At 38.5% G+C, this 14323-nt stretch overlaps 2 protein-coding genes and 1 long non-coding RNA gene across 4 annotated transcripts in view; 2 read left to right on the top strand and 1 right to left on the bottom strand.

The window, feature by feature from the left end:
- The first annotated feature begins 1238 nt into the window (after window positions 1-1238).
- Window positions 1239-4761, top strand: atp5mc3a (ATP synthase membrane subunit c locus 3a). 2 transcript variants are annotated; one of them, XM_026911770.3, is made up of 5 exons: window positions 1239-1344; window positions 1531-1635; window positions 2403-2477; window positions 3844-4034; window positions 4174-4761. In XM_026911770.3, exons 2-5 carry the CDS (start codon window positions 1597-1599, stop codon window positions 4286-4288), a joined length of 420 nt encoding a protein of 139 aa, XP_026767571.1. In that variant the 5' UTR covers window positions 1239-1344; window positions 1531-1596; the 3' UTR covers window positions 4289-4761. The 2 variants fall into 2 exon arrangements, with proteins under 2 accessions (XP_026767571.1, XP_026767579.1); XM_026911778.3 differs by having other exon boundaries at window positions 1298-1416.
- LOC117597376 (uncharacterized) lies at window positions 4282-5344 on the bottom strand. Its single transcript, XR_004578222.2, has 2 exons — window positions 5253-5344; window positions 4282-5083 (listed from the first exon to the last, which is right to left on the bottom strand). It is a non-coding gene; the product is annotated as an uncharacterized LOC117597376 (long non-coding RNA).
- Window positions 5035-14323, top strand: part of atf2 (activating transcription factor 2) — a 26290-nt gene continuing 17001 nt past the window's right edge. Inside the window, exons 1-6 of the mRNA XM_026911759.3 lie at window positions 5035-5403; window positions 6934-7006; window positions 8852-8948; window positions 10602-10720; window positions 13640-13765; window positions 14187-14323. The exon at window positions 14187-14323 is cut by the window's right edge and continues 42 nt beyond it. Of these exons, the coding sequence (XP_026767560.1) occupies window positions 6959-7006; window positions 8852-8948; window positions 10602-10720; window positions 13640-13765; window positions 14187-14323 (527 nt within the window). The 5' untranslated portion in view covers window positions 5035-5403; window positions 6934-6958. The remainder of the gene's footprint in view (window positions 5404-6933; window positions 7007-8851; window positions 8949-10601; window positions 10721-13639; window positions 13766-14186) is intronic.

Genomic DNA, 14323 nt, shown 5'->3' with positions numbered 1-14323 from the left:
GAACAACAACAAAAGTCGAGCAACTACAACTCAGTGGATTTAGTCAAAATCCTTAGAATGTTACAATGCTTATTTAAATTAACATGATGTGATTCATGAAGTCAGTATGAATTGTATGAGTAGACCATTCAGAGATGTGATCTAAGGTAAGAATTGGGGAGGCAAGCCACAAACCTCTGCTAAATGTGTGGCTCGAGCAAGGTTCGGTGTTCCCCAGTTCAATAAAAGCTATCCACTACAGAATACATATGAGGAATGACCAGTTTCAGATGTTATCAAATCACTGCTAGATAAACTAATTAATTAGACCCTTTGACTGAATCGTCTTCCTGTAGAAATCAGAGTTAACCTAAGGATGTTCACCCTGTTCACCTGAAGCGATTCCACCTGTAGAAACAGTGAGGGATTCAACCCCTGCCGGCAGCAGCAGAACACACTGAGGCCCACAGCACTCATCAGCCCTATAACCAGTGGCTGTGGCAAGCCATTCATCACCCACACCTGCACATATACTACTGCTGAACAGCCAAAAGACTTATAAAGGTTATGTGGAATCACAGTTCTAAACTCAGATCTCCACAGAAAGAAAGATTTATTCCTTATTTATTCATTTTCAGTTACTGCTTTTATTGTGGCAAGGTTTGAGGTGGACCCAGGACACTGGTTACAAAGCAGGAATAGACTCTGTTGGGGATGCTGGCCTATCACAGGTCATCAAACACTCAATTATTGACCCTGCTGAAAATTCTGCTTCGTCTAGCCAGCTTAGTCTGGTCAGCTTGCCAAAACACAGATTGAGCTGGCCAAACTTGTAGACCACCTTTCTAGCTTCCTTATTACTTAACTAAACTGATCAATAAATGTTTGGGATGTTCTAATTGACTCACTGTTGTATTCTTTTCTTAAAATAACTACAGTGTTACGTTAGTAGCGATAGTTCAGAAACTGTTTTCATCACCCACACTTACCAGCAGGCCAACTTTACACAAACAGTAACCTGAGATGAAGACCGACCCCAGATTCTGGAGCTGGAAGGCACTTCCTGCTGCCCCAAACCATTCATTTATTCATTTATGGAGGCTGATAAAGGCAAACAAGAAATGTCTAATAATGATTTGGTAAAGACAATAAACATGAAGTGCCCAAAACTATCTGTAAATCTTTTATTTATAGTGTTGAAATGTTTCACCAGTTTATATTGTTTTTAAAACATTTGTTCTATGCCCCATTTCAATAAAGTTTGGAAGAAACGACCTTGCGTGACGTCACGGGTTCATCCGGGACTTCTCGCAGAGCCAGTCGTGCGCAGGCGCAGTGCTTCCGGTGTTTCGACCTCTGCCTTCGGTGAGTATCGGAGATTCTGCAGGGAAGCAAAAAAGTCAATCCTGCTTCATCCTCGCTCCATAGCGTCTCTTAGTCAGTGTTGTAATTTAGGCAATTATTAGTAATATCATATGTGATTTTAAGTCATTTTATTTTTGAATGAGGGTATAAAATTGGTATTGACCTTACCCCCTTTTTGCTTTACAGACAGTCCCCGGCTGCTGCAATCCTAAGAGGATTAAAAAAAAATACACACACACCTTAAATTCCACAATGTACGCCTGTGCGAAATTCGTCTCTACACCCGCCCTGGTAAGTAATTTAACACGAGCCGTTTTGTTGTTGTTTAATGTGTTGTATGTTTGAGTGTATTTTTGGGGCCTTCCGCTGAACTTGAAGCCGGTTGCTAACTAACTAGCGAGTTCATTCATTCTGTCATTCATTCGTGTGTTCAGAGCTTGACAGAGTAAAGCAGGAAACCAGACCGTGTCCAGATTATTGCAATAGCGTGTGTTTTTTCATTTAAATAACTGACCCTTGTTTGGAAGGTTACGACAGTGAGCATTTGCTTTAAGGTCAAAATCTAGCTAGTTCGCGGGTTAGTAGGCTAATAGCTAAGCTAGCTGCATAGAGGTTGGCTAAAAAGGTTCACTTGCATGTTGTTGTGAGTTTTAGGCTTGTTTAACCTGGCCCTTGTCCACTCTACAGTCAGTAAACCTTAAACTGCCTCCATGTTGGCTCAGATGGTGTGCCAGACTTTTTTCAGGTTATTATAAATGTCTTTCTAGCTAGTTTTCTGCAGAGAGTGTTGAACTTAAAGGAGGTTAAAGTGGTGGCTTTTTTAAATCAGCTTCACTTACTTTGTCAAAACCCCACAACTGTCCAGCTGTCTATCATTATTCACTACAAAGGTGCGAGTTACGTACTTAGTCACGTGATAAACTTTGAACTGTTGTGCTTCATTCTGCCTTGTTCCTGCATATGTGCCCTTCAGAAGTCTCTGCAGTTGTGTCTTTCACCTTCAGCACTTTGTTTCTCACTAATGTAATGTTGGCTCACTAATATTTAATGTGTTTCAGGTCCGCTCTGGATCCCGGGCTTTGTACAGACCCATGTCTGCCGCTGTACTGTCTAGGCCAGAGGTCAAAACAGAGGTGAGTGTAAAAGACTGAGCAGCCATTTTTTTATTTATTTTTTTTTAAATGACCCCCTTACAGTGGCTGGAACAGAAAACCATCTTGTCCCTGTCACAAGTATTATTTGAGGCTTCACAAGGTCACAAAGAGTCATGGGGAAGGCATTGGGCTGCTTCTCTCCCACCTTAGTAAGTTTATAGATCTTCCAATAAACACTGAAAGTTTTATGTCGCCTTAGGGATATTCCAAGAAAAATACTAGCCCGAAACACAGGATTAGTATTGAATAAGATTAGGCAGGTTTTCTGATACAGTCCACTGATGTATTATGTGCCCTTGACTGACATAACACAGACAGTACAGGACACGGTTTGTCTTAATTAAAGCAGGTTGCTATCATACCAGTGCTCTGAGTTTGGTTTTACAACAATAATAGGAAATCTGTGACTCTAAGCAGGCTGATTTCCAGCTTGTGCTGACCAGTCTCTGTGCACTTGCTTGTAATTGCTCTAGTCCTGATCGTGCGTCTGATACTCTGCTACCTTTTTTCTTTTAGAAAATCTTTTTGATTGTCACGAGTCTCTAAGGCACAGGTTCTGAGCCCTGGCCATGGAGCACCTCCTGTCCTGTACATTGTAGTGTTTTCCCTGCACCTAACACACCTACTTCAAATAACCAGCTAATTAACAGCTCTTCTTGAGTTAAAGTGGTTGTGTTAGAACCATGAAAACAATAAAATGGACTTAAGAAGTTCTCTAAGAAGATGATAGGAGGTGGACTGTGGAATGCACTGATGTTTACTAATTGGAATTGGAACTGGAGTTGAGGAAGTACAAAAATGCACAGTGACTCTGTATCTGTTCTGTATTGTGCTGCCAATTACCAGTGGGTTTAAGGTTTTTAACTGGGCTACTTCATCTATACACATTATATATATATATACGGTTTATATACACTGTTTAGTAATTTAGTTTGCAAAATAGGGTGTTTGCCCTCTTACTCTTTATATATTAAGGGAATTATGTATTGAGTTCAGCACAATGTTCACTGATTTTACAGTTTAGAGGTGTGTCAGATTTTTTTTTTTTTTTTTATCTGCTTCCACAGTTATTTTCACCTGTCCATAATATTTAATTTAAGCCTCTGTGACCCAGACTAGATAAAAAATAGTAACTGATGATGAATGAATGCAGTAAATATGTGAGGATCCACTACACTTCCCAGTCCTGATGCACAATCTGTTTTTACCACTGGCGAAATTCAAAGCACTACTTTGCACTAAAAGTGCTAAAACAGTTTGGTTACATTTCTTTCCTATTACATTGATGATGTTCTAACTCTGTGCCATATACCACCTCCTCACTCAAGTTCCTCTTTCTCTTTAGGCTCCTGCTGCTCTGCTGCCCCAGTCTCCCCTCACCCAGGTGTGTCTGCGAGGCTTCCAGACCAGCGCAGTGAGCCGCGACATCGACACTGCCGCCAAGTTCATTGGAGCTGGAGCCGCCACAGTCGGAGTGGCTGGATCCGGTGCTGGAATTGGAACTGTCTTCGGCAGTCTGATCATTGGATATGCCAGGTAAAAATGCTACCAGCTCTTAATCACTCAATCTGTAATCGTTTGTTATAGTTGATGTGGATTTTCAAGCAAAGTTTGAGTCTGAGTATGAGTCTGACTTTTCTGTCTTTTTTTTGTTTTTGTTTGTTTTTGTTTTAAGGAACCCATCTCTGAAGCAGCAGCTCTTCTCGTATGCTATTCTGGGATTCGCTTTGTCTGAAGCCATGGGTCTCTTCTGTTTGATGGTTGCTTTCCTCATTCTGTTTGCCATGTAAAAACTTACTGCAAGTGGCAACGTACGCTGTACTCAATTGTGAATTCACAGTTGCTACCAAAAGTATCTGCTCTTAATTGTCCATGTAGAAAGAAATGCTCATTTTCAATGTCCACTCTCTCAAAAGAATAATGTATTATAAACTTGTAAGCAATTACAAAATTAAAATGTGTATTTGAACTGTTTAAAGGACAACTGTAATTTTTGTATTTTGGGAATCATGTTTGTCCCCTCTTTGAACAGCAATGGTGCTCACTAAAATGTCAACATTGAGGATTCATCGCAAAAAAACCTTGGTAGTCTGATAGCACTTTCTGTACATCACAATTGGAGAAGTGTACTTGTTCTGGGTCCACTCATTTCCAGGGGTTGCACTCCTGGCTGATGGAGAAAGGGATGTAGGATACAGCTGATTAAAAGCCAGAAAACATTTGCTTTTGTAAATTGCATTAAATAAATATATACTTGTGTTTACTGGTGTTGAAGGTTGTTACTTATTCCCTGTTTGCTCTCTAGAACTTGTCAGTCCTAGGGGCTAACTGTGCAACACATTCTGTAGGATTTTCTGCTCATCAGCTATTGAGTTGGATCAAGTGTGTTGGTCAGGAAGACTGTATTTGAGCGTGTATTTGAACCCCGGTCCTGGAGGATCCTGTGTCCTGCACGTGTTGGTGTTTAATTAACAGTTGAAGGAGACACTAACCTGCAGGAGAGAGGGTACACCAGAACCAGGGTTAGGAACCTGAGTTCTGGTTCTGACCGATTCATTGTCCTGCGTCCTCCAGTTCCTACAGATCTAAGCGGAACAAATGGCGGAAGTGAAAGCTGGATGGGCGTGGCTGGTCAAAGTGCAGTGACCACTGCATGTGTCCTTCAGGTTTTATACCAGTGTATTAACTGATAGCGCATCCACGTAGGATCCAACAATTACTGAGAGCAGATGACATTTTAAGTCTTCTACTTACTCGTCGTAACGTTTTTCGGATTTGACGGAAATGCCCTGGCGCTGCTGGCGGCTTCATTCTTAAAGCTCCGGGATTCATAAACGGGAATGAAGTGAAGTCTCGCGAGAACAGAGGGATCCGTGGGCTTTGGCTGTCAGGGTTGTGCCTGTGGGTAAGTAATCGCATCAGTTAGTATCATTTGTAAACACACATCACTCGGGTTATCATCTCGGGGTGTCAGAGTGTGAAGTATGTTATGCAGAATGTTTTACTCGTGCTTGCATGACACGTGCATATTTTCTCAGTAATAGCTTTGGTGCTAATATGGCGACGGCTATGCTATAGCTAGCTAGCTTGGTTACTGTAAACAAGGTGGCCTGCATTGTTATCCTCAGCATCCGTATCAGCGGAGTAGAAATGAGTGCTCCTGTAAAATTATATATATAAATATATACATAAGAAAACAGTTTTCTTGTTGATCATCTTTTAATGTGGGATGCACTTCACATAAACACACAGTGTTTGAGTGTCCTGTTAAAGATGTGCCATTCATCTAACTGACAATAGAGTGTACCTGGTAGCTGTGCTGCTTTCAGAGCTCTGTGAACAGTGATGTCTAAGTGTTTAGTCTGTTACACATTTGGGTCTTTTTCAGGAACGTAGATCTTGATTGATAACTACATTTAAGCATTAATCGTATTTGTAAAGTTGTCATTATAATATGTTCTAATCTAGCTAAGTCCACCCTGGAATCTGAAGGTACTTCATGCAGGATGGAGAGTACATTAAAGGAAAACTCCACCCTGAAACACATTACATATATTTATATTGATATACTTATGATGTGCTTAGTGATTCTGGTCCTAATTTGTAGGTCGATGTAGATTTTTTGTTATTCCTCTGAGAAGTTTGAGGTTGTGTGTCACGCTGATGTCACAGGTGGGATGTTGTTATTGCTAGTGCGGTTACAGTGGTGTTTACTAGGACAAACATTTTAATCTCAGACATAACTGATGACTGTCAGGTTTTGCTCTTAGCTCCTTAAAACAAAATAGAAAGACCTCCTTTTCTCAATCACCATTTTCCAGTGACGTTCACTGTCGTATTAGAGATCCACCATGGAAGGTTTGGAGACAGCAAACACTGGACTCAAAGCTCCAGAATGCAATGCAGCAATACGATGCAGACTGTATGAGACTCGGCTTGGCTAGGTCGTGATCTGTGAGACGATAAGCGCGATGGTGTTAATGGCGGTATTACCATGAAAGTTTTGGAACCTGAGCAGTTTGAGCAGAGTGTACAGATTAAAGGAATAAAGCGCTGCTGCATCGTCTCTTTAGGTAGAGATTAAGCAAGGGCTAATTGCAGCTGGCACCAGTATCAGTGGACAATCGAACGGCATTGTGGGTAATGTAGGAAGCCAAAGTGAAAGTAGACCAAGATGTTGATTAAAGTTGAAACAAAAAAGTTACCTCAGAATTTAATTGCAAAATAAATCTTGTGCACCATTGAAGATCACATGTTAATTATAAATGTTAATCTGCAAATCGCTCAGGGTGAATTTTTCCTTTAAACACACCCTTATGTATCAGCAAAACATAATCCAAATACTATCATATAAGCATGTAAACTCTCCATTTGTTTATTTTTGGTATTTCTGTTTGAAAAGACAGTAATGTTTACTGAATGGCTTTTCTGTTAGGAGACGGCATAGAGAAACTCTGAATATGAGTGATGACAAACCGTTCCTCTGCACTGCACCTGGCTGTGGTCAGGTATGTATTTACATCACAGTGAAAAGCACTTTTGCATTATTGCTGTGATTACTGCAGAATTGTTTTTAAAACCTAGATTCTGTACAGTGGATATAAAAAGTCTACATGCCCCAATTAAAATGGCAGGTTTTTGTGATGTAAAATAATGAAACTAAGTTAAACCATGTCAGAACCTTTTTCACCTTTACTGTGAATTTGAAACATATAAAAATCAAGTGACAAACATCCAGAAAAGTTTTAGGGAAAAAAAGAAAAACAAAAATATTCCAAAACCCAGCTTGCGTAAGTGTGCACACCCTTTTATAATTGGGAATGTGGCAGTGTTCAGAATCAACCAATCACATACAAATTCATGTTAAATACTAATTCGCAAACACCTGCCATTGATTAAAGTGACTGCTTAACCGCGAATAAAGTACAGCTGTTCCTATAGGATTTTCCTGACATCTTCTTGGTAACATCCAAAAGGAAAAGCCATGGGCTGTAAAGAGCTTACAAAGCAGGATCTAGTTGTTAAACAATATCATATTTACAAAAAAAAAATTCCAAGGTATTGAATATACCATGGAACACTATAAAGACAATAATTAACAAGTGGGGAAAATTGATGAGAAGACCAGGAGAAAACTGGTCAGGGAGGCTGCCAAGAGGCCTAGAGCAAAATAAAAAAAAAACTGCAGCAATTTCTGGCCAGTACTGGTTGCTCCCTAGACATGACAACAATCTCCTGAATTCTTTACCCGATGTCTGGGCTACAGGGTAGGGTGGCAAGACGGAAGCCTTTTTTAACAGAAAAAGAAAAACATTCATTGGTTTGCATCCAATCTCCCAAATCCATGTGGGGTAATTTGTTACAGTCAGATGATAACAAAGTTGAACCTTTTGGCCATAATCCCAAAAGATATGTTCAGTGCAGAAAAAAAACAAAAAAAAACACAGCACATCACCAGAAGAACACCATCCCCACAGTGAAGCATGGAGGTGGCAGCATAGAGCTTTGGGGCTACTTTTCTTCAGCTGGACCTGGGGCTTTAATCGGGAGGGAGTGAATAAGGAATAGCCCCAAATATAAGTCAATTTTGGCAAAAAACTTAAGGCTTCTGCTAAAACTTAAGATGAAAAGGAATTTCACCTTTCAGCATTACAACAACCTGAAGCACACCTCCAAATCAACAAAGGAATGGCTTCACCAAAACAAGATCAAGCTTTTGGAATGGCCCAACCAGAGTCCAGATTTAAATCCAATCAAAACTCTGTGTGGTGACCTGAAGAGGGCTGTGCACAGGAGATGCCCAGCTAATCTGACAGAGTTTGAATGCTTTTGCAAGGAAGAATGGCAAAATATTGCTAAGATGTGCCAAACTGATTGACTCTTACCCAAAAAATTGAATGCCATGATAAAAAGTAAATATTAGTTTAGGGTGTGCACACTTATGCAGCCAGGTTGTTGTGCATTTTTTATTTTTTCCCCTAAATTGATTCTTATTGATTGTCACTTTAATTTATTGGTTGCAATTTCACAATAAAAACGTTTGGACATGATTTATCTTGGTTTCCTTTTTTTTTTTTTTTTTACATCAGAGAAAACTGCCATTTTAACAGGGGTGTGTAGGCTTTTTCTATCCACTGTATTTGCATTTGCCAGTATTGAAATGTTTTGTATCATTGTTATTATAAGGTTCTGTCTAGCTTAACGTCGAACCTTATTAAACTGTGATCATGATTTGTAGTGGAAGCTCACATAAAACACACATATAAGCACATTTAAAATATATTTTTGTCCCCAAATCATATTTTATGTGACAAATAACATTGTGTGTGTGTGATGCTACGTTATTTCCACAGCGATTTACAAATGAAGATCATTTGGCAGTCCATAAACATAAGCATGAGATGACACTCAGGTTTGGTCCAGCACGCAGTGACAGTGTCATCATCGCTGGTGAGTATGTCAGAAATCTCCATCCTTCGATTGAGGTCATTAGTGAAGGTACACTGGATATAAAAAGTCTACACACCCCTGTTAAAATGGCAGGTTTTTATGGGGCAAAAAATAAAACCAATATAAATCATATCAGAACTTTTTCCACCCTCAATGTGAAATTACAACATATAAAAATTAAGTGAAAAACAATAAGAAATATTTTAGGAAAAATAAAAAAAAAACTTACAATAACCTAGTTGCATAAGTGTGCACACCCTTTTATAATTGGGAATGTGGCTGTGTTCAGAATGAACCAATCACATTCAATCTCATGTTCAAAAGTAATTATCATACAGCTGTCATCAATGAAATTATTCTGATTAACCCCAAATAAAGGCCAGCTGTTTCTGTAAGATTTTCTACACATCTTCTTCATTTCATTTGACTACTGAAGCCATGGTCTGCAAGAGCTTGCAAAGCCTGTACAGGATCCCACTGTCGAAATGTATCGATCAAGAGGCCATCATCAACAAGTGGAGAAAATGGAGCACCACAGTGACATTACCAAGAACAGGACATCCCTCCAAAATTTATAAAATAACAAGACAAAAACTTAACAGAGAGGCTGCCAAGAGACCTACAGCAACATTACAGGAGCTGCAGGAATATCTGACAAGTACTGATTTCTCTCTGCATGTGACAACAATCTCTCATATTCTTCACATGTCTGGGCTATGGGGTAGGGTGGCCTTTCTCACAAAAGCCCTTTCTCACAAAAAACATCCAAGCTCGACTAAATCACCCCAAACTATGTGGCAAAATGTGTTACGGTCTGATGAGACCAATTCCAAAAGGTGTAATATTTTGATAATTCCAAAAGGTATGTTTTGCGCAAAAAAAAAGCACATCACCAAGAGAGCACCATACCCATGGTGAAGCATGGTGGTGGCAGCATCAGGCTTTAGGGCTGCTTTTCTTCAACCAGAACTGGGGCTTTTATCAAGCTGGAGGGAAGCATGAATAGCTACAAATACCAGTCAATTTTATTGCAAAACCTTCAGGTGTCTGCTTGTAAGCTGAAGATTAAAAGGAATTTCAACTTTCAGCACAGCAATGACCCAAAGCATACATCCAAATCAACAAAGGAATGGCTTAACCAAAAGAAGATCAATGTTTATTGAATGACCTAGCCAGCGCCCAGACCTGAATCCAACTAAAAATCCGTGTGGTGACCTGAAATGAGCTGTGCACACGAGATGCACTCACAATTTGATGGATCTAGAATGTTTTTGCAGGAAAGAGTGAGAAAATATTGCCAACTCTAGATGTGCCACGCTAATAGGCTCTTACCCAAAAAGACAGAGTGGTGTAATAAAATCAAAAGGGGCTTCAACAATGTATTAGTTTAGGGGTTTGCACACTGGTGCAACCAGGTTATTGTATGCTTTTTTATTTTTCTTATTTTTCCCTAAAATGTTTCTGATAGTTTTTCGCTTAATTTTTATACGTTGTAAACGTTGTATACGTTTCACATTGAGGGTGGAAAAAGTACTGACACGATTTATCTTGGTTTCATTTTTTTACATCATAAAAACCTGCCATTTTAATAGGGATGTGTGACTTTTTATGTCCACTGCAGTAGTTATTTATCTAATTGGGTGTTCTTTGCAGACCAAACACCGACACCCACGCGCTTTTTGAAGAATTGTGAAGAGGTCGGACTGTTCAACGAGCTCGCTAGTCCCTTTGAGCATGACTTCAAAAAGGCCACAGAGGAGGATATTAAAAAGGTACATAAACATAACCTTCAGCATGAATCATGACACTATTGTCATGAAGTGTAACATTATTTCCAGGAGTACCAGGATTTCAGCGTTAGGACATTTCATTTTGTTATTGAATTTCTTTACTGCAAATTTAATTACATTAGAGGAAAACTCCACCATGAACCACTTGCATATAAATCTTTAAAGTTAACATGTGATCTTCAGTGGCATCCAAGATTTATTTTGTAATGAAATTCTGAGTTGACTTTTTTGTTTAAACTTCAATGTAGTGCTGGACTACATTGGTTAATTCAAATTAATGTTTTAACACAATTTTCAAAATGTTATAATATATGCATATTTAAATTTTTAATTAAAACCTTTATAAATGATATTTAAAACACAGCCTTCTTAACCTGATAAATCCTGCTACCTTCAAACACTGCACACTTAGATTAAAAAACATGCAAATGTGTCTCAGGGTGGAAATTTCCTTTAACAACAGGACTTAAATGTCTACAACCTATTTAGAACAATTTATTGATGAATAATTGAATGGTTGTAGCAGATTTCCTAGACACCTCATGTGAGTCAGAATGCTTTTTCTTTGATTCTGCATTCTAGCACCTTTAATTCACACATCCAGACGTCTGAGCCCATGCTTCCTATTGCTTCTATTTTGCATTTGTTTCTAATTTAGCACAGAATATTTGTGATTATTGTCAAATTATATTATCAGCAATAACATGAGTAAAAAGTAGAATCTTTGAAATTTTTACATGAATTTCTTCCCCATTTGCTTTAATGACGGCGTGTAGTCGAGCTGGCATGGACTTCACGAGTTGTGTAAAACCTGAAGATCCATGTTAGATCAAATCCATCAAAATCTGACCTTTTGTACAAAGGAGTTAACATTGTCAATGTCACAAATTTAAATTTAAATAGTGACCCAGAAATAGTCCAGAATCATGAATATTGAATATTCAAGATATTGATATTTCTTTGTTTTAAATTTTTCAGAATTCTAAAACCTACTGATTATTTCCAGTTTCAAATGAAAAGCTTTAAATTTCCAGATTTTCAGTGTGATCTAAGACCATGTCAGTTAGGGATTTGAAATAATTTTTCCAGATGGAGTTAAAAAATATTTAGTGGTGTGTTACTTACACCTCTGAGGGTCAGAAGCCTTTCTGTTTCTGAGGAAGTGAGTGGTTTCATCTGCCTGTTTTTAGGGCAGAGGATGTGCGTCCTTATAGTGATGTATTTTTTAAAACCTCATTTTAGATTATCAGCTGTCTTTCTTTGCAGCTGATTTTATTTAGACAGGTGCACTGAAGTGTGCTCATTTGCAGCTGCAATGCTCAAGAGACTTAATTGTGGACTTTGCTATTGGGGTCTGCCAATGTCTGACAAAATGACAGCTAATGATGTTTCAATGCATTTTTCTTTCAGGTGCCAGTTAAGTACCAATAATTAGATTAAAACAAGGAAAAAGCAGAATAAGCAAAAGTGTTTGTGCTTCACTGTTGTACATAAGAACAGAAATACCCTTAAGCACTCAGTCACATCATACTTTGAAGTGAGATTGCTGTTATGTACAACTAAACAATGTGAAAGGACTGCTCAAAGTGGATTAAAAACTGTATTTTATGCATAATGAAGTGCCAAAAATGATTATTTTATCTCATGCTAGAGACAGGAAGAAAAACAAAACCAAGCTGAAGAAGCAAACGCAAGGATCAGTATCCTTGGATCAGTTGTGTAAGGCAGTATATGCTTAAGGCGAACTTTAAATTAGACACGGCACAGAACTGATATCAATATCGGACAGACATCAGCAAAAATGGTGGATCAGATATTGCAGGGGGAAAAAAATGAAAATGGAAAAAAAAAATGGGTTCGGATTTGGAAAATTTATATTTTTTTGGAACTGGAAATGTTTACAGATAAAAAGACTTGAATATATTTTTTTCTTAGGATTGTTTTTTTATCATATTTATATTTTATACTTTATTAGATTTATTATATTTGCAGTGTAAGTGATTTTTGTGTGGAAGCTGCAGTTTTGTGTAAGTTGTGTCTTTAGCTATGTATTTTTATGTGCTTCATTTTTAAAAATCATTTTAAAACTTAGTAGTTTAGAGAAAATATCTAATGGGAATCAATAGTGACTGATAACTACAAAGTGTACTATAGAGCATTGAGTGCTTTACTGATTGTAGGAAATCAGGCTCATGCAGGCTCTGGCCATAACTGAATATATGGTATGGCAGGATATCAAAAATCAGTGTGGGGATTTATAAGAGTTTTTTTTTTAAATTTATTTTATTTTTAATTAAAGTAAAACTGGAGGCTTTGTCATGTTGTGTGTGTTAGAGGGAAGCATCACTGCCAATCAATACCAAGTTTTCAGTTATTCCGATCACCTTTATTCTATGATGAAACATTTCTATCCTGATGGGAGTGGTCTCTTCCAGGCTGACTCCGCCCCCACCAACAGGGCATGGGGTCTCACTGAAGGGTTTAATGAGTGTGAAAATGTTCATATGCTATGGCCTTCACAGTCACCAGATCTCAACCGTGTTAAACACCTATGGGAGATTTTAGTGCGATGTATTAGACAGCTTTCTCCACCACCACCATCAAAACAGGGAATATCTTTTGGATGAGTGGTGTTCATTACTCCAGTAATGTTCCAGAGACTTGTAGAAGCAGTGCCAAGGAGCAGTGATGCTGTTCTGGTGGCTCATGGTGGCCAAAATCTTTACATTTTATACTGTTTTTTCTTTTAATTCGTCACCTATCTGTAGTTTTGGAGCTTAAATCAATCAATCAATCAATCTGTTTTGTGTAGAGTGTGGTTATCATTTTTACATTATTAAAAATGTGTGTTGTATTCATAATAACACTTTATTTGTGTGATTTTTGTATTTGGTGTTTTAGTTACCTTTGGACTTGTCACCTCTTGCAACTCCTATTGTACGAAACAAAATTGAGGAACATGCATCTCTGGAATCACATCGGGACAGCCCTCTGCCCCATCCCGAATCTACAACCAGTGATGACAAGGTGAGAATTGGTTTAGATAATTGTATTATGTCTTGAATATTTACAGTCGCTCATCACTGAATGTCGCACCTCTGATTTATTTACTTGCTATTCTATATGTAGTGCAGGATCCTGTGGGTATAGTGCATAAACCTAATTTCAGTTTTGTGACCGTAGCCTCCCAAATCAAATAAACATTATCCTGAGGGGGTGTGTACTCCAATTTATCTTCCTGCCAGTCTGCAGAATACATTTTTTGGTGTTGTCTAGCATTATCTCAGCTGGCCAGTTGTCTTTTGATATAAGGTTCACGTAGTCAGCTTTACTGTAGTAGCCTATGTCTTCTTTACTGTATAAAGGGCATGGAATAAAATTATAAAGGACTGAAATGGCACTTTTTTTGAATGGTTGATGCACCTTCGGTTTCATATGATATTTTCAGGAGGTTTCTTTGCAGCCGACCTCACTGCCTACGTCCACTATAGTTCGTCCTGCCTCCCTCCAAGTCCCCAATGTACTTCTGGCCAGTACTGATGCTAGTGTTGTTATTCAGCAAGCCCTTCCATCTCCAACATCTAG

Source organism: Pangasianodon hypophthalmus, chromosome 5, assembly GCF_027358585.1.
Source record: "Pangasianodon hypophthalmus isolate fPanHyp1 chromosome 5, fPanHyp1.pri, whole genome shotgun sequence".
In the NCBI taxonomy this organism is placed as follows: domain Eukaryota; kingdom Metazoa; phylum Chordata; class Actinopteri; order Siluriformes; family Pangasiidae; genus Pangasianodon; species Pangasianodon hypophthalmus.
Note: the sequence above shows the minus strand (reverse complement) of the source record. Positions and strands in the feature narration are given on the sequence as shown.

Excerpts from the sequence above, each read along its gene's own strand:
- atp5mc3a (XM_026911770.3), top strand. The coding sequence starts at position 1,597 with ATGTACGCCTGTGCGAAATTCGTCTCTACACCCGCCCTG. Across the intron at positions 1,636-2,402 it reads TCGTCTCTACACCCGCCCTG|GTCCGCTCTGGATCCCGGGC; the intron begins GTAAGTAATTTA and ends AATGTGTTTCAG. Across the intron at positions 2,478-3,843 it reads GGCCAGAGGTCAAAACAGAG|GCTCCTGCTGCTCTGCTGCC; the intron begins GTGAGTGTAAAA and ends CTTTCTCTTTAG.